Below are 23,015 nucleotides of genomic sequence, written 5' to 3'. Positions count from 1 at the left end.
GTTTATTATTGTGTATGATATAACATAGCAGTACTGCTTCACTGATTTGCGCATGAAAGTCTGGTGGTTCCATTTCTTGAAAAACCTTTTTTTTCCCCAATGAATTGTTTCTGTACTCTTGTAGAAAATCAAGATGAGGAATGTACTTATGATGAAGTATGAAATTTTGTCAAATCTTTGTTCCACATTTATTGAGATGATCTTGTGATTTTTGTCATTCATTCAATTAAAACTGATGCATTAAATTGATTGGTTTTATGATGTTAAACCAATCTTATATTGCTGAGATAAAGCCTACTTGGTCATAGTGTCCCATGCATTTTATATATTTGATTCTGTTTATTTCTACATAGTTTGTTGGGGAATTTTACATCTCTATTCCTAAGAAACATTGAGTTAACTTCAGTTCAGTTCAGTCAGTCAGTCATGTCTGACTCTTTGCGACCCCATGAACCGCAGCATACCAGGCCTCCCTGTCCATCACCAACTCCTGAAGTCCACCCAAACCCATAACGTCCATAATGTCCATAATGTCCATTATAGTCCACCCATGTCCATTGAGTCAGTGATGCCATCCAACCATCTCATCCTCTGTTATCCCCTTCTCCTCCTGCCTTCAATCTTTCCCAGCATCAGGGTCTTTTCAAATGAGTTAGCTCTTCGCATCAGGTGGCCAAAGTATTGGAGTTTCAGCTTCAACATCAGTCCTTCCAATGAACACCCAGGACTGATCTCCTTTAGGATGGATTGGTTGGATCTCCTTGTAGTCAAAGGGACTCTCAAGAGTCTTCTCCAACAACAAAGTTCAACAGCATCAATTCTTCGGTCCTCAGCTTTCTTTATAGTCCAACTCTCACATCCATACATGACCACTGGAAAAACCACAGCCTTGACTAGGCGGACCTTTGTTGGCCAATGTCTCTGCTTTTTAACAAGCTGTCTAGGTTAGGATGTATTTTTCTTTGATGTCTTTCTCTGCCATGGGGTCAGAGTAATACTGGCCTCATGAAGTAAGTTGGGAAATTTTCATTTCTATTTTCTGGAAGAATTTGTGAAGTGGTGTAACTACATCAATGTCGTATAGCCTTCACCAGTGAAACCATCTGGGTCTGAGTTTTTCTTTGCTTATTGTTTGAAAATTACTAATTAATCTCTTTATGTTTTACATATATTCAAATTTTCTATTTATTCTTGAATAAGGTGCAGCAGTTTGTGTCATCACAAGATTTTTTTTTTTCATTTCAACAATGTTACCTAATATACTGGCAATTTTGTTTGTTGTATGAGTTTATGAGTTTATAAGTTTTGATGTTTCTATAAACTTGGTAGTGATGTCTTCTCTTTCATTCCTGATTTAGTGATGTCTTCTCTTTAATTCCTCTCCATTGTCTTTGTAAATCTAGCTAAACATTTGCCAATTTCTTTTTTTTTTTTTCCAAAGAACCACTTTTGGGGGATTTTGTTTATGATTTATCTATTTTCTATTCACTTAATTCTGCATTAATCTCTACTGTTTCCTCATAACTGTCTTGTTTAACATTTTTCTTCCTTACAAACTCTTGTTTTAGAAAACATAACAGTTTGTAATTATTTTCTTCTTGCAATTTTGAGCTTATTTTCTTCTTTTTCATTCATTCAGCCTCATTAGATTGTAAGCTCCATAAAGACAAGGACCATGTGTAACTTTTTCTCTATTTTTTTTTTTTTTTTTTTATCATTTCAGTGAGGGGGAAATTCAGAATACTAAGGCACAGACTGGCCTAAAAGATTTCATCACCCTTTTCTTATGACAAATGTAATACTAGGCAGTATTTGTTAATTAATCTGCTTCTCTGATGGTTTGTGGCCTCAAGATCTCATTTCTACTTGGCAAATAAAAGCTGGCAAAAAGAATGTTACCTATGCCTTGCAGTTGAGCTCCCACAGTCAAAATGGGGAGAAGTTCAGAGTCTTCCATTACACAGGTCAAAAACTGTGTTTTTGATAACACAGTCGTATCTCTCTTAACTCACTGGGGACATTCTTGGGTAAGTGTCCTATTTTTCTAAGATGGAGACCTAGCAATAAGCTAGCAGAATTTCTTAAAAAAAAAAAAAAAAATTAAAAAAAAAATACTTTATCAAGAAATTTTCAGGCATTTCATACCTTATTTCTGCTTTATAACTATTTTCTCTTTTTTAAAACTTCTTTATAACTATTATGTAGTTTATTGCCTGGATAAAAAGTCATCATTTTCTTGTTTACTTTTCTTGTAAGTTGACAAGAGGCAAAGTGTATTGGTTCTCTCTGCTTCACTTTAAGAGGAAAAGTTATTACTTGTGGTTTTTGGAATATTGAAGGGTGCTGTTGAGGAGGAGACCTCATAGTATAGGCATTTAGTAAATACTTGTTTAATGGATAAATAACTGAGAACCGTTTAGAACTCTGTAACAAGAAACAAATAATAACCTTTGCAAAATCCTTTTACATGTCTAGATTTATGTTTTTCTCTTTATAATAAAGAGATTGGGTCATGTAATAGTCATATCACAATGATTTGCTGTCAAAAATTGCTTTTAGTGATTTCCCTTCTAATTTAAAAACATAAAACTGTAAAATCATGCTGTACTGAGAACAACACATGAATAATATTTTAAAATGATACATTGATATAAAAGGAAGATAGAACTTAAGCATATGAGCTATCCATTCATTCTGCAGAAAAGATTGAGTGCAACTGAACCCAAAGCAGAGGAAGCAGTTAGCTCCACTCTGTTACTTTCCTTTCCTTTGAACTATAATTATTATGAAACATTTTCTGTCAGTTGGCAACAGAATCAAATTAAACCTGAAACCATCATGAAAAAATTATTTTATATAATATGTATGTATGTATGTGTGCATGTGTGTGTGTGTGTATATATATATAATTATCTTAAGGATACATATGCATTTTAAAAATTACCTTGAAGAAAGAAGTGTTGAGAGTTATATTACCCACCCAGGTAGTTGTAATCATTTCTTTTTGCCGGTTTAAAACTTCTGAAGTTTTCCCATTGTCTATAGGACAAAGATCTATATTATCAAGACATACAGCCCTTCCAAACCTTAGAGCAGGGTTGTCCCCAATTTTGTTTTCTGAGTATATCTTCACAAACTCTCTGGCAACTCTGAACAACTTGCTGTTTCCAGAAAACTTCAGGAATTTTCAACTCCATGTCATAATTCCTACTGTTCCTTCTGACAAATGTTCTCTTTCTGAGTTGGAGTCTCTTCTTCATTCTTTAGAATTCTGTTTAAAGCCATCTCCTCTTCATCCTTCCCTTATTTTCTTTCCTTGTTGAGTTAAGTAAGTGATTTCTCTCTCACTTGTGGTCTAATCGCAGTTGTGCCACAGCATTATAGCCATCTCTTTGGACTGTCTCCTACCCTACTAGTTTGCTGAGGAGAGAACAATTTGGTTTTATGTTTCCATTCCACACCTTCTTTTGGTCTCACACATAGCAGGTACCCGAGGATTTTTTTGGTATTAAATTGAATTTCATACCTTCAGGCTTACATATTAATGATCAGGGCTTCAAAGCTGAGATAACCAGGTGTGGTTTTAAATATTAATGCTGCGACCCAGTACCTCTGAAATTTGGAAGAGCTGCTTAATCTCTGGGCCTCCTTCCCCTTATCTATAAATTAAGATTAAGAATATCAATCTTGTAGAATTTTCATGAAGAATAATTCAGAAATGCCTAGCATGGCTCTTAGCACCCTGTAGCTGTTCTTTACAATGGAATTGTTTAGTAACAGTGAAATATCTCCTAAGGAAAAGAGAACAAAGCTAGACAATGATTGACAGTGTGGCAGAGCCTGTACTTCCTGGGATGCCTATTACTGAACACAAGGAGCTTCTTAACCAAAAGTAGCCACCCAGGCCTGAAATCCACCCATGTTCACGAAGCTTGGAGAGTTGCTTGTGCACACGTACAGTTACAGACACTGGGAGTGACTCATGGCCATCGGGATGCAGAGTCAGTACTTTAGAGAGAAAAGTAATGTGGAGTTGATTGATAGTGGGACTTCATGATTAAAACCAGTGACTGTGTACATTAAATCTATAGAACTATTAGATGGAGTCCTCAAAGTAAGATTTGATAAACTCATTGTTTATAAATTGTTTAGGTATAAATATATGATAGAATTGTATTATTAAAATCAATGTGACTTTTGATCTTAGAATCGAACAGTTTTTTACCTATAGGTTTTGTAACACAGGCTCTCACCATCTCTTGCTTGAGCAATTGTAAAAGTGTGTTACCAAGCTTCCCTATTCCCAATTTCTCTTCTTAATTATCATGAGTAACCCAAACAGCTGCCTGGTCCTTCCTGTGCCACAGACTTTGTGGTCACACTTTTACTTACTCTCCATGCTTTTTCTTTTAAGCGCTCTGCCTAGTGCTTTAAACCCTGTTAATAATACCCTGCTTTTGTTCCCTGACCTCATCAAGTTTGTTCAAACCTCTGTGACTATGTACATTGTATCTCGTTTTCTGGGAACCTATTCAGACATTTCTTTTCTTGGATAATTGCTACTGCTTCTTTACAGCTCAGTTCACTTGTCACCTTCCCCAGAAGCCTCACTTGACCCTAAAGTACTCCAAAGGGTCTCATGAAATCTTTACCATAGCACTTAATGTTACCAGGTTGACACCATCTCTTTATGTGGCCCTCTAGCTCACTAGCTCTTGTATTCCTCTACTCCAGGAACCCTGTTTATCCTTCTTCATAAGCAAAGAATCCATCTAGCATACTGCTTGGTCAACAATAGGTCACGCACAGAACTGGGTACTTGTGTGTCACGAGTAGTATAGCTTCTGAGGTAACATACCTAATTTAGTCTCCAAATTATAACATATTTTCCAGCCTTGTGGAAATTTTCCAGTTGCTCAGTAGTGTCTAACACTTTGTAACCCTTTGGACTGTAGCTCGCAAGGCTCCTCTGTCTATGGAATTATCGAGGCAAGAATACTGGAGTGGGTTACCATTTCCTCCTCCAAGGGGTCTTCTTGACTCAGGGAATGAACCCATGTCTCCTGTGTCTCCTGCATTGCAGGCAGATTCTTTACCACTGAGCCAGCAGTGCTTCCATTTCCAGCCTTAGTTTGACTTATTTTAATACTTTTTATAGTTACATCAGAAATGATAGTTTATTTTCTTTTAGAAATAGTTTTCACATTTCATATTTACTATCATTCTCATATTTTTTTCAGACTTTTATGGTTTTCCAGTCTGATAGTCTTGATGTTTAAAAAGAGAAGGTTAAAATTGTTTGTGGCACATACTGATATAATAAAAGATACAATCTTCTTAGTGATTTGTTCCTAAACACAGAGAGAGACAGACAGAGCAAAGTTGTTAGCAGTTCTCTACAGAAAGATTTAAATGCTGTAGATTAGAAAAAAAAAGACAAAAATAGTCTGAAGAAAAATATTATGTACTTTTCATGCTGAATTTATTTGTAAATACTTAATTGTACTTAAATGTCATCTCTGTGTTAAAAAAAAAAAGCTGTAGATGAAAGCTCAGATCATATTTTACAAGGTATGAAAACATTTCTACACTTCCTACGTGCTTGGAACATCGGACTCTGCTCTAACCCACAGCATTGGAGGCCTCCACAGTGGTTTTGATCATGACAGGAGTTATTACCCTTAGTATATCACTAGGGCCTTTGGGAACCTGCCTGGGGAAGAACAGCAGGAAAAAGCTGGTCACACGGCTCAGTGGGCAGAGGAGCCCTGGCAGCAGACATTTCTGGAGGCAGGACTTCGTAAAGGAGAAAAAGAGCATGCCTGGGCACATAGGAGTTTCTCTCTGGGGAGTATTTGCAGGGAGGGACTCAGGCTACTGAAACAGCAGGTAGGAGTTTAAAACAAAAATGCTTTTTTATTGTTGTCCTTATGATCCCAATTTTAGCTCTAAAGCACAGTCATTTGGACAATCATGAATTGTGCTGTGTTTTTGTTTTTATAGCTCATTGTCATCAGCTTCTATCATTATAATACAACAGTGAAGCCAAGCTTCCTACGTACAGATTTCCTATGTACTGATTTTGCCACCCACTAACTATCTGACCTAGGGCAGGTTCTTAAATTCTCTGTGTCCCTGTGCCTTTATCTGTGAGTTGACAATAATAAGAGGACCGACCACATTAAGTTGTGAGAATTACATGATGTGAAATACATGAAGTATCCTGAAATGAGGCTGGCATGCAGTATGTACTATAGAAATATTCAGTTATGAGTATTGTCATTACTTATTCTGAAGATATCTCCAGAAAGTTTCTTTTTTTTGGTAATAGAATTTTTCTTCCAGTTCCAGAATATATAGGTTCATTTCCTCATCAAATATAATTTAGAACATTTTCATATTTTTTCTCTTTGCCTTACTCAAATCTTTTGTCGTAGCATGAGTATGAACCCTATAGATATCTTTATCAAATTACAGCCATAAATAGCAGCCTGGGATTTTTAAAATAAAAAGCAGGGATATCATCTCAATGGTAGAAAATTTTCAATATTAACTAGCGAGTTCACTATTTATTCTTAAAATGCACTTGTATTATGTTTTCTAGAAATTGAATATATCAAAAACTTTGTTTGCATAGTATTTCCCTTATATTAGAAAACTAGAGTATAAATTTTATCCAGTGATGTGATCAAGTCACCTGGTTATGGTTTCATGTAGGTTACATGGTCACTTCCTTCCCCATTCCTTACATTGTTCAGAGCCTCAATCACTGAAGAATCATATCTTGCTCATTTTATTATTCAAACTAGCATTCTCATAGTTTTAAGTATATATGTTCACTAAGTAATCCTAGTAGTATTAAATGTTTTACATCATCATATGTTTAAATTTTAACTAAATTTATATTTTAACAAAATATACTTTCTTTTTAAAATTTTAATGTCTTTAAAAATCTGTATCTCTCATGTATCTTTTTTGCTGGGTTAATTCTTTAGGCCACTATTTATTTCTCCTAAAAGAAAACAATGTCAGGCATGGAAAGAAAGTTCATGGGTAGCTCAGCAAGAGTAAACAAAATGTCAGACTCCCCATCACATTGTATAGGATTGTGGGCCAATTATTCTTTCCTTCTAGTTTTGTTTTCATCATATGTAAAATGGGGCTAATAATTTACGTGTAGTGCTCTTTTGAGGTAGTCAATATGTGTTAATGTTCTTACCTTCTTCATTGTGTCTTCTCCACCCAAATTTTAGTTCTAAGTTTTTCAAGTTAAAATGCTGTTCTTTGCAAAATGTCCCTTTTCTTTTGGATACCTGAAACATACGATTATTTTCAAACGGGCTTTCCCTGCTGTGCTAACAATATATCAAACACACAGAATATCACTCCCATTTGGAGTTCAAGACAAAGCAGAATTAACCGCAGGGGCAGAGCCTGCAGGCACTAATGGGAGGGACAGCAGGTCTCCATGTATTATTCCTCTTATTATGGAAGCTATGGTTGCATTATGATCTTCGCAAGGCATCTGGGGAACTCCTCCGATGTGACACCTACAGTGTCATGCTTGCTTTTGGGGAAAATATTTTCTAAAAATGCATAAGGCTAAAAGTTTCGAGAACTATTATTTTACCTTATTTTCTTCTCAGCAAGACAATTTCATTTTGTAGCCAGGAAATGAAAAGAAAAGGGGGAAAAGGAGAGAAAACTGTTTGACTTTAGGAAGAAGTAGAACTAGTCTAAAATTAATTAACAATTCACCTTTCCTTCCAAAAATCTGCAGTTTATACATATCTGTATGCAATATACACATACACTCTCAGGTGCTCTTATCTCCTCTTTTCCATGTGGCCATCTTTTAAAGTAATACATACATTAACAAATATGCAAAACTTCTTAGATCTTCTATTCTCAAAATGCAGTATGAGAAAATACACAAATTTCTCATCTAATCCAAAAGAATTAATCTTGGCCTCTAATTAGCCTTGTTGAATGTTGTCGTGAACCCTTCCAGTTCAAGTTATTAGAGGGAAAATAGATATCTGTATTGCTATTATAAGCTTCAGAGCACTTGGAATTTTAAAATGTTTATTATTTCCTTTTAATTTTATTATTATGTAATAAAATCATATTTCTGACCTTTTTGATCTATTGTATAATGCTATGTTTAAAGTAGCTAACAATGAAAATAGAATAAACTGTTGTATAAGAAAACATTATTGGATGAAATTATGTCTAAGTAACAGAAAATATTAAATAACTAAGAAGGCAATGGTACCCTACTCCAGTACTCTTGCCTAGAAAATCCCATGGATGGAGGAGCCTGATAGGCTGCAGTCCATGGGGTCGCTAAGAGTCGGACACGACTGAAATGACTTAGCAGCAATATCTAGCTTTAGGGAATCTAGATTGCAATCTTACAAATTATCCTTCAGAAAATTATAGTATAAGAAGCATTGAATTTTGCACAGGTACTTAGATAGCAAGAGTTATAAGTATTAATTATATTAGAAAAATAATATGTGTATTTTGGGTATTTCAAACATATTTTTTCCATCTACTCAAATAGTACACACCACCAAAATCATGATTCAAGTCTATAAACAATAAATGATATGTACAACCTCCAAAAATATAGTTAGTTTATTCACTTATTTATTAAACAACCTTTTTTAATATCTATTTGTTCTAGTCATTCTTTAGGCATTGGGGATATAGCAATAAACAGACTATAAGTACCTTGCTTTCACAGAATGTATAATAGTGAGAAATTACAACAGATATTTCATGTAATTATAAGTAGTGAGTATATACATATATGTGTGTGTGTGTGTGTGTTTCTATTTGCATCAGATCAGATCAGATCAGTCGCTCAGTCGTGTCTCACTCTTTGCGACCCCATGAATTGCAGCACACCAGGCCTCCCTGTCCATCACCAACTCCCGGAGTTCACTGAGACTCACATCCATCGAGTCAGTGTAACATGTGTTTATAATATAGGTACAGTGTTTTCTGTATATAGTGTCAGGTGTAAATGCCCTCCGAAAACTGCCATGGGCCAATACTTAAGGGGATTTGTTGGATAAATAGCTTTGGTCCCTGACCCTATAAATACAAAACTCCTAGGTTTTTGCTCTCCACTAGGGTCCAGGGTGCATTGGAGAAAGAAATGGCAACCCACTCCAGTGTTCTTGCCTGGAGAATCCCAGGGACGGGGTAGCCTGGTGGGCTGCCGTCTATGGGGTCGCACAGAGTCGGACATGACTGAAGCGACTTAGCAGCAGCAGCAGCAGGGTCCAGGGTTTCCAACATGAACAAGCTTCATTTGCCCTTGTAGCAACTTCCTTCATAACAGTCTTTACTTTTATCCTGGGTCTTTAGAGCAGATTTCTTGTACATGATAGTTAGCCTGTTTTTTATGCAGTTTTTTCTTTTAATTGATGTAATTAAAGTGAGTTTTTTATGCAATTGATGTAATAACTACCATGTTTGTCTTTGTTTTCTATTTGTTAAATTTATTCTTTGTTTTTCTCTCTTTTGGCCTTTTTTTCTGCCTTCTCAAGTTTTAATTAAGCAATTAAACAATGTATATTATTCAATTTTATCTCTTCCCTTAGTTTAATACCTTTTTAGTGGTCTGTCTGGAGTTTATAACATGCATTCTTACTAATCTAAGTCCAGTGTCACATAACACTCTACCATTTCACAGGCAGTGCAGGTGCCCTTTAGGAGACTCTTCCTTTACCCCAGTGCTTTCTTTTTTTTTTATTAAGGTTTATTGGAATATAGCTGCTTTACAATGTTGTGTTAGTACCTATTGTACAGAAAAATGAGTCAGCTCTATGTATACATGTATCCCCTCTTTTTTGGATTTCCTTCCCACTTTGGTCACCACAGATCACTGAGTGCCTTGTTCTATACAGTAGGCTTCCCCAATGACTGCAATGCAGGATTTGATCCCCGGATCTGGAAGATCCCCTAGAGGAGGAATTGGCAACCCACTCCAGTATTCTTGCCTGAAAAATCCTATGGACAGAGGAGCCTGGTGGGCTACAGTCCAAAGGGTTGCAAAGAGTCAGACCTGACTGAGCAACTGAGCACACACTTTCCTTTCTGACATTGCTGTGACTCATTTTGCTTACTTATATGTTGTAACTACCCAATTCATTGATGGTATTGTTGTTTTAAACAAAGTTAACTTTTTAAATGTTTGGATATATCTATTTTACATTAATTTGTTCCTTCTCCAACTTTTCCTATATTCTTTTCTTCTTGAAGAAAAAAAGAATTACTTACAGGCAAGATCTATTGATGATGATTTGGTTAGTATATCTGATAGAAGCTGAATCTGAAGATTTTCTCTTTGTCTTTCTTTTGTATAAATATGATATGTCTAGGTGTTTGTCGTTGTACTATTTATATCCTTTTAATGTTCTCTGAGCTTCCTAGGTCTGTTATTTGGCATCTCTATTAATAAGGAAACTTTTCAGCCAATTTTCTTCAAATATTTCTTCCACTGCATTCTCTTTTCTCCTTCTGGTATTTAAAAAAAAGTTAATTATACCTTGTGATATTATCCCATATTTCTTATACATTCCTGTGTTCTGGCTTCTTCTTTCTTTCCTTCCTCCTTAAATTTTAGTTTGTTTAAGATTTTGTTGGCACATCTTCAATTTCATTTTCCTCAGCTGTACCATGTCTATTGATGAGTCCCCTGAAAGTATTCATTTCAATTAGAATTTTTTTTTAATTCTTGCATTTTTAAAAAATTCCTTCTTGGAATTTCCATTTCTTTGTTTACATAACCTGTTTACTCTTGCATATACCCTGTCTCTCCCATGCTGTTAATATAGCCTTCAGTCTCCAATGCCAAATGGTGTTCTATAACTGTTCTCTTTCTGAATAAACTTTCTCATCCTAAATTTAAAGCTAAAGATAAAAGAAGGAAAGAACTGAATAAAGTGTTCCTCTTATAGAAGGATGATAAGGGAAGTCATCTTTGAGGAAAGAACATTTTAGCAGAGATCAGCAAGAAGTGAATGAGTATTTCATGCAAGCACCTGGTATGAGAACATTCAAGGAAAAATAAATGATAAGTCCAAGTGTCAAAGTGATTGTATAATTAAAGTTTCAAAAACCTTAAGGAAATAAGAGTAGGTAAAGCAAAGTACCTACATCCATGAAATTAAAAGATGCTTGCTGCCTGGAAGAAAAGCTATGACCAAACTAGACAGCATATGATAAAGCAGAGACATTACTTTGCCAACAAAGGTCCATCTAGTCAAAGCTATGGTTTTCCCAGTAGTCATATAGGGATGTGAGAGTTGGACTATAAAGAAAGCTGAGCGCCAAAGAATTGATGCTTTTGAACTGTGGTGTTGGAGAAGACTCTTGAGAGTCCCTTCGACTGCAAGGAGATCCAACCAGTCAATCTTAAAGGAAATCAGTCCTGAATATTCATTGGAAGGACTGATGATGAAGCTGACACTCTTATACTTTGGCCACCTGATGCGAAGAACTGACTCATTTGAAAAGACCCTGATGCTGAGAAAGATTGAGGGCAGGAGGAGAAGGGGAAGGAAGGTGGAAGGAGAAGGGGATGACAAAGGATGAGATGGTTGGATGGCATCTCTGACTCGATGGACATGAGTATGAGCAAGCTGCAGGACTTGGTGATTGACAGGGAAGCCTGGTGTGCTGAAGTCCATGGGTCACAAAGAGTCGGACACGCCTGAATGACTGAACTGAAGTGAACTGAAAGCAAAGTAAAAGAGAATGATAGAAATTGATGACAAAGACGTAGTACAAGTAACAGGTGGAGGAGGACGTGTGGGTCATTATAAAAGCGTTTATTCTAATAATGATGACGGGCTATTAGGGAATTTTGAGCTGAAATATGGTATCATCTTATTTTATTCTAGAAAACGTGTCTTGTCAGAAAGACACTCATAGAAAATACCAGAAAACTGATAGTCTTCTCCCAGTTCATCTTAAAATCAAACCCAAGACAAAGGCTTCTATGCAACCAGTTATTTATTTTTTATTTGAACTTTTTATTTTATATTGGAGTATAGCCAATTAGCTGTGTTCTGATAGTTTCAGTGAAGAGCAAAGGGACTCAGTCATACACACACACACACACACACACACACACATATATATATATATATATATATGTATGTATGTATTCTCCTGAGAGTTGGACTATAAAGATAGCTGAGCACTGAAGAATTGATGCTTTTGAACTGTCATGTTGGAGAAGACTCTTGAGAGTCCCTTGGACTGCAAAAATATCCAACCAGTCCCTCCTAAAGGAAATCAGTCCTGATTATTCATTGGAAGGACTGATGCTGAAGCTGAAACTCCAATACTTTGGCCAGCTGATGCGAAGAACTGACTCCTTTGAAAGGACCCTGATGCTTGGAAAGATTGAGGGCAGGAGGAGAAGGGGATATGACAAAGGATGAGATAGTTGGATGGCATCACCAACTCAATGGACATGAGTTTGGGTAAACTCCGGGAGTTGGTGACGGACAGGGAGGCCTGGCATGCTGCAGTCCATGGGGTTGCAAAGAGTCAGACATGACTGAGTGACTGAACTAAACTGAACTGAACTGATTCTCCCGTAAACCCTCCCCCCATCCAGGCTATCATGTAACATTGAGCAGAGTTCCCTGTGGTATACAGTAAGCTCTTCTTGGTTATCCATTTCGAATATAGCAGTGTATACACGTCGATCTCCAACTTCTTAAGTCCCCTTTCCCCCTATCCTTCTCCCCTGAGACAAGTACTTATTTACTTGGGACATGAGCCCAGGAAGCAGAAATGAAGTTCCACAGAAATAGAAAAGGTAAGAAAAGCTAATATAAGGATATAGTTACTGTTTGTCACTAGTACAAGTAACTGGTGCTCCTTCCCACTGGGAATCTCTGTGGAATCTTAGAAATGTGTCTCAAAATTATCTGTCTGGTAGGTAAAAGGGGAAATAGTTTATCCTTGAGTTCTTACTGTCCATGAAGGTCAAGGGTGGACCTGTATGGTGTTAACTGCTCAACATTCCTGGGTTGCATATTTGTTAGTGCTAAGAAGGAATATGCAAGCTCCTATATCATGAGTCAGAGAAGCCACTGAATGGGATGTGATGCCTCAACGCAGCCTGGGGACAACTGCAGCCACGTGGTACTACAGAAGGCTGCTGGAGACTGTTTCAGAACCTGTCACTTTGATACTAACTGGGACAAGAGATATGGCCCAGAAGATGTGCAGTATTTTACAGAATGTGTAGACTATGGATTTTCTGATGAAATGCCTTCTATCAAATATCCTCTTAAACTAGAACAGTTTTGTGACCTCTTCCTTGGTTAATATTTTCATTACAATCAAATTTTAGCAAAGACTTTTTCTCTCTTTAGAGAACCTATAGTGAAATTTATGCTGGGTATAAATCACAAGGATACTTTTATTCTTGATAGGAGCAATAAGAGAGATAGAGACAGAGAAGAGAGATTTTTCCAAAGTATTTAAGTGTTAATTACATACAAATATTTTTTAGTATTGAAAATAATTATATACTGACAGTGCCTGATCTATTTATACCTTCACAACTTTAGCTACTTTAAATAGAGCATTCCTGGCAGAAATCTTGGATGTAATATATGATCACAACTATTATTTAGCAATGATAATTTATATATTATTTGCTGTTAGCTCTAAAGATGTCCCCCAAATGACTGGATACTGAAAGCCCAAACATGAACATGGCTACTTTAATAACATTGTATCTCTTAGTGCTGCTTGTTTTTGTCGTATTTGTTTTTTATACACATGTTAATTAAAAAGGACAGTTCTGGTATTCCTTATTATTATTTGTCAAGTGTCTGCTAGTGCTGGGCTCTGTTATAAGCTCTGGAGATATCACAGTCAACAAAGCAGGAGTGAATCCCTGCTCTCCTGGAGCTCATGTTCCTCAGGGAAGGTTACTGATGGCATTGAGTTATGATTGACTCTTGCTGCTGCTGCTGCTGCTAAGTCGCTTCAGTCCTGTCCGACTCTGTGCAACCCCATAGACGGCAGCCCACCAGGCTCCCCCATCCCTAGGATTCTCCAGGCAAGAATAGTGGAGTGGGTAGCCATTTCCTTCTCCAGTGCATGAAAGTGAAAAGTCAAAGTGAAGTCGCTCAGTTGTATCCAATTCCTAGAAACCCCATGGACTGCAGCCTACCAGTCCATGGGATTTTCCAGGCAAGAGTACCGGAGTGGGTTGCCATTGCCTTCTCCAACGGTTGACTCTCAAGAGGGGCTGAATAGCATTTGACGCCATGTGTTATGCTGAAGCCAACATAAGTTGCATCATTTTGGAAAAGAGAGGTTTTCCCTTCAAAGTCCTACTGGGTGCTATAGGAGAAGGTAATGGCACCCCACTCCAGTACTCTTGCCTGGAAAATCCCATGGACAGAGGAGCCTGGTAGGCTGCAGCCTATGGGGTTGCTAAGAGTCGGACACGACTGAGCAACTTCACTTTCACTTTTCACTTTCATGCATTGGAGAAGGAAATGTCAACCCACTCCAGTGTTCTTGCCTGGAGAATCCCAGGGATGGTGGAGCCTGGTGGGCTGCCGTCTGTGGGGTCGCACAGAGTCGAACACGACTGAAGCGACTTAGCAGCAGCAGCATAGAATAGATGGAATGACCCTGCAACCCTAGATAAACTGTTAACTTGTATCAATTTGCTATTCTGCAAAAACTCTTGCCCTGCAGAATTGCTATGGTTGCATGTGAAAAGATTATTGACTTTGTAACTTGGGGATAAGGCTGAGCACTGAAGAATTGATGCTTTTGAATTGTGGTGTTGGAGAAGACTCTTGAGGGTCCCTTGGACTGCAAGGAGATCCAACCAGTCCATTCTGAAGGAGATCAGCCCTGGGATTTCTTTGGAAGGAATGATGCTGAAGCTGAAACTCCAGTACTTTGGCCAACTCATGTGAAGAGTTGACTCATTGGAAAAGACTCTGATACTGGGAAGGATTGGGGGCAGGAGGAGAAAGGGACAACAGAGGATGAGATGGCTGGATGGCATCACTGACTCAATGGACGTGAGTCTGAGTGAACTCCAGGAGTTGGTGATGGACAGGGAGGCCTGGCGTGCTGCCATTCATGGGGTCGCAAAGAGTCGGACACGACTGAGCGACTGATCTGATCTGATCCCTGAAAATAAGGATTCAACTTTTACTGTTTTTAGGTATATGTAAACTGTGTTCGGAGAAGGCAATGGCACCCGACTCCAGTACTCTTGCCTGGAGAGTCCCATGGATGGGACTGGTGGGCTGCAGTCCATAGGGTCGCTGAGGGTCGAACATGACTGAGTGACTTCACTTTCACTTTTTACTTTCATGCATTGGAGAAGGAAATGGCAACCCACTCCAGTGTTCTTGCCTGGAGAATCCCAGGGACAGGGGAGCCTGGTGGGCTGCAGTCTATACACAGAGTCGGACACGACTGAAGTGACTTAGCAGCAGCAGCAAACTTTGAAGAGTTTGTATGACTTAATAGCTACAAGAATTCATCCTTTCTTCACTTTCTACCATCGTACTTAGTGGGGCATTGGGAAATGTGTACATTATTGAACAGAATGTGTTTGCCAGATAGAGGGGAGAGTTTGAGTTTGAGGAGGAAATATGAGCAGCTGTGTTACTCTTTCATTTTATTCAATGCATTTCTTAACTTATGCAAGGAGGTAGCTGTGTTGAATGTCTGTATACTATGCTTTATGATACCAGTCAAGGCCTCTTTCGATACCATCCGCACTGGAGAAGGAGAGGGGTCATGGGCACTGGGCATGTCAACCTAATGAGGGCTGATTTTCTCTACATACATACTTAAATTTTTTTTCTAGATACTAGAAGCCTTGTTCTCCATGCTGCTTCTCCCCATTTGCACACACAGCAGCTACCCTTTCCTCATCTTCCAGGATCCATCAGTTTACACACATTTTTAAAAATGTATAATCAATGAAAGTACATATGACTCTTTTCCCTTATGACACATTCAATAACCAGTCGTTCTATTCTACTGATTTTTTATAAGACACAGCCCTGACTTCTTCCAGCAGTTTATATCAAGTTGAAAGTTCTAGCCTAAAAATATTTCTTACTGTGAAACCATTTGCAACCTTAACTGCAGCTATGCCATGCTGCTTTTAACATCTTCTAGGAAGATATAGAGAGAAAGCAAGAGAACAAACACATGCCAAAATATTAACAATTATTTTATTAAAGAGAAGGTCTTATAAAATTTATTGTCATCTTCTTGTAATGTTTCTATAGTTCTGAATGTTTTACAAAATGTAAGGTATAATCAAAAAAAAAATCTGAAAACTAAAATACCATGAAGAATAAAACAAAGAGTGGCAGCGCCTATAGCATGAAAGAGACTGAGAATCATATCAGATGAAGGTAATGTATGGGCCTTATTTGAATCTTGTTTTGAACAACTTTTTTAAAATATTAGATAATTGCAGTTATGTGAACAAACTGACAGGCTATTTGATGATAGTAAGAATTGAATGTAGTTTTTTTGTTTTTTTTTTAGATCTGATATTGGTTTTCTGATTTTTAAAAAAAAAATCTTCTATTTTAGAAATACACACTGAAAGATTAACAGGTAACATAATATGAATTTAGGACTGTCTTTAAAAATTATCTGAGGCAGGGGAAAGGATATGAGGTAGGAGTGGATAAAATGAAACAAGGTTGGCCCTAAGTTAAAGATAATTGTTGAAGCCAAGTGATGGGTATGTGGGAGCTCTTATATTGTTCTCTCTACTTTATTTTCTGCTTAAAAGTTTAAACATAATGAAGTGTTATGGATCAAATTATTTGTGCTCAAATATTAGCTGCACATTTATTTATTATATATCATTAAGCTAGATATTTAACTTTCCTTTGCTTTGGTACTCTCACCTGTAAAATGAGGAAATGTCTAGAATGCATGTTTTTATCATTTTGATCATGATTGAATGAGTTAATATATGAATGAGTTAATATATACAAACCCTAATCAGCAACTGATCCTAAAAAAGTACTGAATAAATCTTGACTATTATTTTTAGATTTGTTTTCCTCTTTCAAATCTAGGCTAAGGCTTATACTTTTGAAGAATGCAATTTAGCCTAAGAATCTCGGTTTGCTTTACTCAAAAATTTCCCACATTTGAGGAAAGAAAAATTAGGAAAAATTATTGCTTCTCTGGAAAAAGATCAGTCTTAGGAAGGAAAAAACAACACCATAATAAGAAATAACCAAAAATTTAGAGAGAGGAAGTCGCTTAACTGTAATTATAATTAATAAGGAAATTCAACTAGTTTGCAAATAAATTGCTGTTCAAAAATATTGTTTTGAAAGTTAATTCTGCTTTGAACCAGACTGTTGCCATTATAATATTAATGCAACTCATATTGATTAAAATTTTATCTCTTCTTTGCACACTTTTGCCATGAAATCATGGTACTTAATTTTTGTTTCATTTAAATTGGATGATCTACAAAGTATTATTTCGAAGATTTTGTAAAAATTCAGTAAGCAGTTTAGATCTGTATGAGTCATTTTCATCATTTTAAACTAACTTTTTAAAAAAACATATTGGATGCAAGCAAAAAGAAGAATGGGGAATATGTCTGAAATCTGCTGCAAAATGGTAAATTATTCAAATTGACAACTCATATATGAACAATTTGAGTAATTTTTGCAATTTATTACCTCTTTCTGTGAAGTTGATAAAATTAATCAAACATAATGACAAATCACTGTCTTTAAAGTAAGAAAGAGGACTATGTACATACAGATTATGCAGATGTATTATGCATTGCTACAAGACATACTACAAGTTTTACCAAGAATGATGGTGAACACTATGAAATGATGCATATACAAATATATAGCAAAATAAGGTAACAAACATATTAATCACTCATGAAATTACAGTTAGTAAATCACTTTCAAATTTTTTCGAATTTAAATATTCAAACTATGAGTTTTTCTAGCCTGTATATTTAGTGAGAGGATTACTGCCATTGACATAGAAAAGATTCGGTCGTTTCTTCTCCACATTCTAGTGCCTGAGGGAGTGTAGCACATAAGAGGCTTGAATGTATAGTTGTTTTGAATTTAAATAAATTGAACATGAGACAATCTGTAAATTAGAAACAAATATATTCTATGGTAGGGACTGAAATGTAGGTCTTTATATCAGTACTTCAGTGAAAGGCCTGGACAGTGTTTCAAGCATTCAGTGTTTATTCATGTCTGACATCATTAACATTTAAGGAAGCATGAAATAGCAATTAAATTTAGATTTAAGGAAACCTAAGTGCTACACACATTTTCCTGTTTTATGCTTTGTAAATGAAAGCTAATGATAACTCACTGCATTTTTCATATTTTCAGGAGTTTGATTGTATAGTGATATTTATTTACTATCAGCATGATGAAAGCAATCTGTTTATACAGTTTAATTCTTTTCAGTTTAGGTAAATAGCTTGCAGGAATGAATTTCATTTTCCAAAGACTAGTGAATTTTAAAAGTGCAACCTAAACAGATGTGGGTCAAGATGAAAACATTAGTCAAATGAAATCTACTTGGGATGAATAAATTGCTGTACAGATATTTTGGGGAAGCAAACAAAAATACCAAGCTTGAATATTTGCACACCAATATGGAGGACATATTTAGATGTTCATAATTTAGAAGTTTTATGTTAACTAAACATAGACAGTGTAGCTAGAAATTGACAGTTGAATTAACAGTTGTATGAGTTTCATATTTCTTCTGTGCTAACATAGCATAGGAACTTGTTCAAGCAAGGGCTTCTATTTCTTCTGTGATTTTTTTTTCTTCTCCATATTTCTATATTCTTTCCATTATTTATTTTGATCTCTTCTGTTAATCTTTCATTTTCCTTAACTGATAATTTCTTCTAATTTGCTTTGCTTGCATTGGCTTTATATATCTCTTTGTCTGTGATATTATTTTTAATTCTAATGACTATACTAAGCTGTCAACTGTCAGAAGGAAGGAACCTTAGAGGAAAACTAATGGCTTCCTTCTTCAAAATTTTATTTTTCAGGATTATGCTGAGAAGGAGAACACCATAGCCAAAGCGCTGGAAGATCTGAAGGCCAATTTTTACTGTGAACTCTGTGACAAGCAGTACTACAAGCATCAGGAATTTGATAATCATATTAATTCATATGACCACGCTCACAAGCAGGTAAGAAAGAGGTGTGAAAAAACCTCTAATATTTCTGAACTTTTGTAATAATTGTAATTATGTAGACTGTATGAATATATTTATCTTGCTATGCAATTTTTAAAGATGCCAGTCTGGGGTGATAATTTAATGACTTATATAAAAGACATGAAAAAAAAAAACCCACCAAAAGTCAAGTCTGAAATAAATAACCAATATCAAGAAATGCTATTCAGTTGCCTTTTAGTGATTGACAGCAGTTTGAAAATTGTATTCTTCAGGTGGTGATCCTTTAAATAATTTAAAATTTATTAATTTCTAAATATGTCAATCAACTAAAGACATTTATCAAATATAAATGATTTATTTATAATTCTTTAGAGAAGGCATTTCTCATTTAAGCTACCATTAACAAATGAAAGAAGTTTCGCTATGGTTAAAAATAATCTAGGGTTACTAGTTAAATAAATACATAATAAGTATATGATTTAGTTTATTTTAATACTATTCCATTTCTCTACTTTTTAATGGAAGGAACATAAATTTTATGACTTAAGTTTAAAAAACAAAGTACAGAATACCATTAACAATGTGAAATGAAACAATATTACCAAAAATGAATAAAAGCAACAACAGGGTGAGGGAAGCCAATTTTGACTGGGGGAGCACATTGATAGTGTATATCAGGGGTGGTGGCTGCAGACTTGGCTCTGCCCTTGGGCATTCTGCTTCCAGAAATGGCTCTGAGTCTCCTGTAAAATCAGATTCAGGTTCTCCATGCAGGGGTGTTTTAATCATTTCCCTATTGATAGAAAATCAAAGGTTATTTTTTGTTGTTGTTATTTTTTCAACACTCTATGTATAAAGTTCAGTTTAAAATAGATAGTGACATCAGAAATGACATTCATAATATAGATTCTGTTTTCCTCATATGCTTTACCTCTATCAATGCAATAGCATATGCTGTTTAGCTTACTTGATATGATACAGTGGGCTTAGTTATCAACTTAAAAATACTTTCCTTTTTAGCTATCACTCACAAATATCATCCAAATGTCATTTTGGTATTAATAAAAAGTACATTTTGACCCTTGAATTTGCACTAACTTTCCATTAACATTTACTGTAAATGTGAAAAGGGTAGGGAGAAATGATCACATAAAGTGCTTATGGACCAATGACATGTATTTTCTATTGTTGTCACTTCTTTCATTTCTCATACCAACAAATCTGTCCTTGGGGAAACTATTGCACGGAGAACATTAGCCTCTATTTACATCTGTCACTAATTAATGCAGACTAAACTTAATGAGCTGTCCCTGTCTTTCTTTCCCTGGTAGTAGATCCACTGGCACACTAGTTAAGGAAAAGGTTTTGATGGAAATATCATTCCTCTTATATAAAAATGCATACATATAAGTATATCATTGCTTGATTTGAACATTAAAATCCATCAGCAAATGGCATGGATTTCATTCTACTGTAACTTGCATTTGTTTTATAAAAAGGTTCTGGAACATGGTTCCTGATGTGGTAAATTGAAGGCAGTTATTCCTCTGATTTTTCCTAATATCTTTCTGTATTCCTTACAAGAGTACAAAGTTAGAATGTTATATTATTATCAGGGTATTGAAATGTGTTTACAAATTCTTTTTGGCTTCATTCATGAATTAACATTTGATGTTAGCAATTAAGAGCAAACCTGTGTATATTTCATGGTTTAAACTAGGTATTTCAGAATGTATGTGTTTATGTATACATGTATTTTAAGAATATCTTACCGACTATGTATTAAATCCTTTACCAAAGAATACTTCATTCAGCCACAGGTTGTCTGGAAAATCAAATTCACTTAGATTATCAAGAGGACCTTTCTATCTCCATATTCTTAATGAAGTTAAGATACTATACACTGTACACAGATAAGGGAATTCAGGATAAACCTGGTTTGTTCTTTTGATGGTCGGGTCACTTGATACTTCTCAGGGACATAAGGCTCTAGAGACAGACTATCTAAATGACCATGAATTCTGGCAGATAGCAGAAACTTAACTGGTTGATTTAACATTAGGTTATGTAACAGTAGCAGAAAATACTTAAAATCTATATGATGATCATATCCCTTCCCCATATGATAGTGGTACATGTTTGAGACAATCTTCCTAGACAATGCACTCTCTTTTCTGAACAGAGACCTCATCCCATCACAGCTAGCTCTGTTTTTACCACAGGATTCCCAAACCTTGGCCACTTCAAATTGAGTAGAGGGGGAACAACATTTAGGGATGAGCAATTCAGATTCTTTTTTTCTCTTGAAAACTGAAATCAAGATAAAACAAAACAAAAAATCTTTCTATTCTTTGATTATGACTGGACCTCACACTTGAAAAATGTAATCCTGTGCTATGGCTAAATGCATTAAAAAGTTGAGAAAACAGGTTTGCTTAAAGAAAGAACAAAACAAGCACACGGAAAATGAGATCTGTGTGGCCATGTGACAATTGAAGGAAACTTGGTATGGAAATAGCAGTTTTGATTTTGAAAGGCATTCAGAAAAAAAAAAAAAAACAGTCTTTACAGTAACTTATATGCAGATCCTTTCCTTCGATTCAGAGAGATACTTCAGCTTGCTATTAATAAATGAACTTAAAAGGAAACCCTAAAACCAAACCCTAGCTTAATACTTACTATTAATTGTGACCTAAAAAGCAAAAAAAAAAAAAAAACTCTTAGTAAAATATTTACCTGTCTCAGTGGCAGAGCAACATTTTTTATCTCCTGCTGTAGAAAACACTCACATAAGAAATATTTATGTTCAAGGTCCATGTAACTTAACTTTCAGGTAAGAAAACCTACACGTGACTAGGACACTTCTTCAATGGAATTAGAAACAGACAAAGAGACCTCACATGTGATACATTCTCTTCCTCCAGAGATGTTTCTGCAGGGCCACCTGATGCAGGATGAAAGGTAGAATGAGTTCTAGCCCTGCTACTCACTGCCTTGGGTAAAATAAACAAAGCCTCAGTTAACTCGATTGTTCATTCTTAGGAAGAATAAATGAGAGAATCACATGAACACACTTTTCAAAGTGTAAAAGAATAGTAAACATTAAATTAGTTTTTATTATACGACTTACCAAAATTTCATTTCCCCTAAAATGTTTGTTGGAGAAGACTCTCGAGAGTCCCTTGGACTGCAAGGAGATCCAACCAATCCATTCTAAAGGACGTCAGCCCTGGGTGTTCTTTGGAAGGAATGATGCTGAAGCTGAAACTCCAGTACTTTGGCCACCTCATGCGAAGAGTTGATTCATTGGAAAAGACTCATGCTGGGAGGGATTGGGGGCAGGAGGAAGAGGGGACGACAGAGAATGAGATGGATGGATGACATCACCGACTCGATGGACGTGAGTCTGAGTGAACTCCAGGAGTTGGTGATGGACAGGGAGGCCTGGAGTGCTGAGATTCATGGGGTCGCAAAGAGTCAGACACGACTGAGCGACTGAACTGAATTAAACTGAAAATGTTTGAGACACTGATAGTTCGCCTTTGAGACTTTTCTTTATATAGGCTTCCCCAAGGATCTATTTTTACTTCATAAAGGTTAATAGAGTCTGAAACATAGGCAGACAATCTTGACCTCAGAGCTGTTTTGCCTGCCTCACGTATATTGATTTGCAAATTAATGTTATGGCAGGATGTTTTGCATTAGAATTCTAAGCTTCATAGAAAAATCTGTTTGTCTCATCCACATAATCTTTGGATAACTTTCA

General features: G+C 36.1%; 1 protein-coding gene across 1 annotated transcript in view; it reads left to right on the top strand.

Annotated features, from left to right (window-relative positions):
- Nucleotides 1-23,015, top strand: part of ZNF804A (zinc finger protein 804A) — a 349,284-nt gene that overhangs the window by 261,666 nt on the left and 64,603 nt on the right. Inside the window, exon 2 of the mRNA XM_027555904.1 lies at nt 19,118-19,261. Within this exon, the coding sequence (XP_027411705.1) occupies nt 19,118-19,261 (144 nt within the window). The remainder of the gene's footprint in view (nt 1-19,117; nt 19,262-23,015) is intronic.

The sequence above is a fragment of the Bos indicus x Bos taurus genome, chromosome 2 (assembly GCF_003369695.1).
Source record: "Bos indicus x Bos taurus breed Angus x Brahman F1 hybrid chromosome 2, Bos_hybrid_MaternalHap_v2.0, whole genome shotgun sequence".
Taxonomy (NCBI): Eukaryota; Metazoa; Chordata; class Mammalia; order Artiodactyla; family Bovidae; genus Bos; species Bos indicus x Bos taurus.
This window is presented reverse-complemented; position numbering and strand designations above follow the sequence as displayed.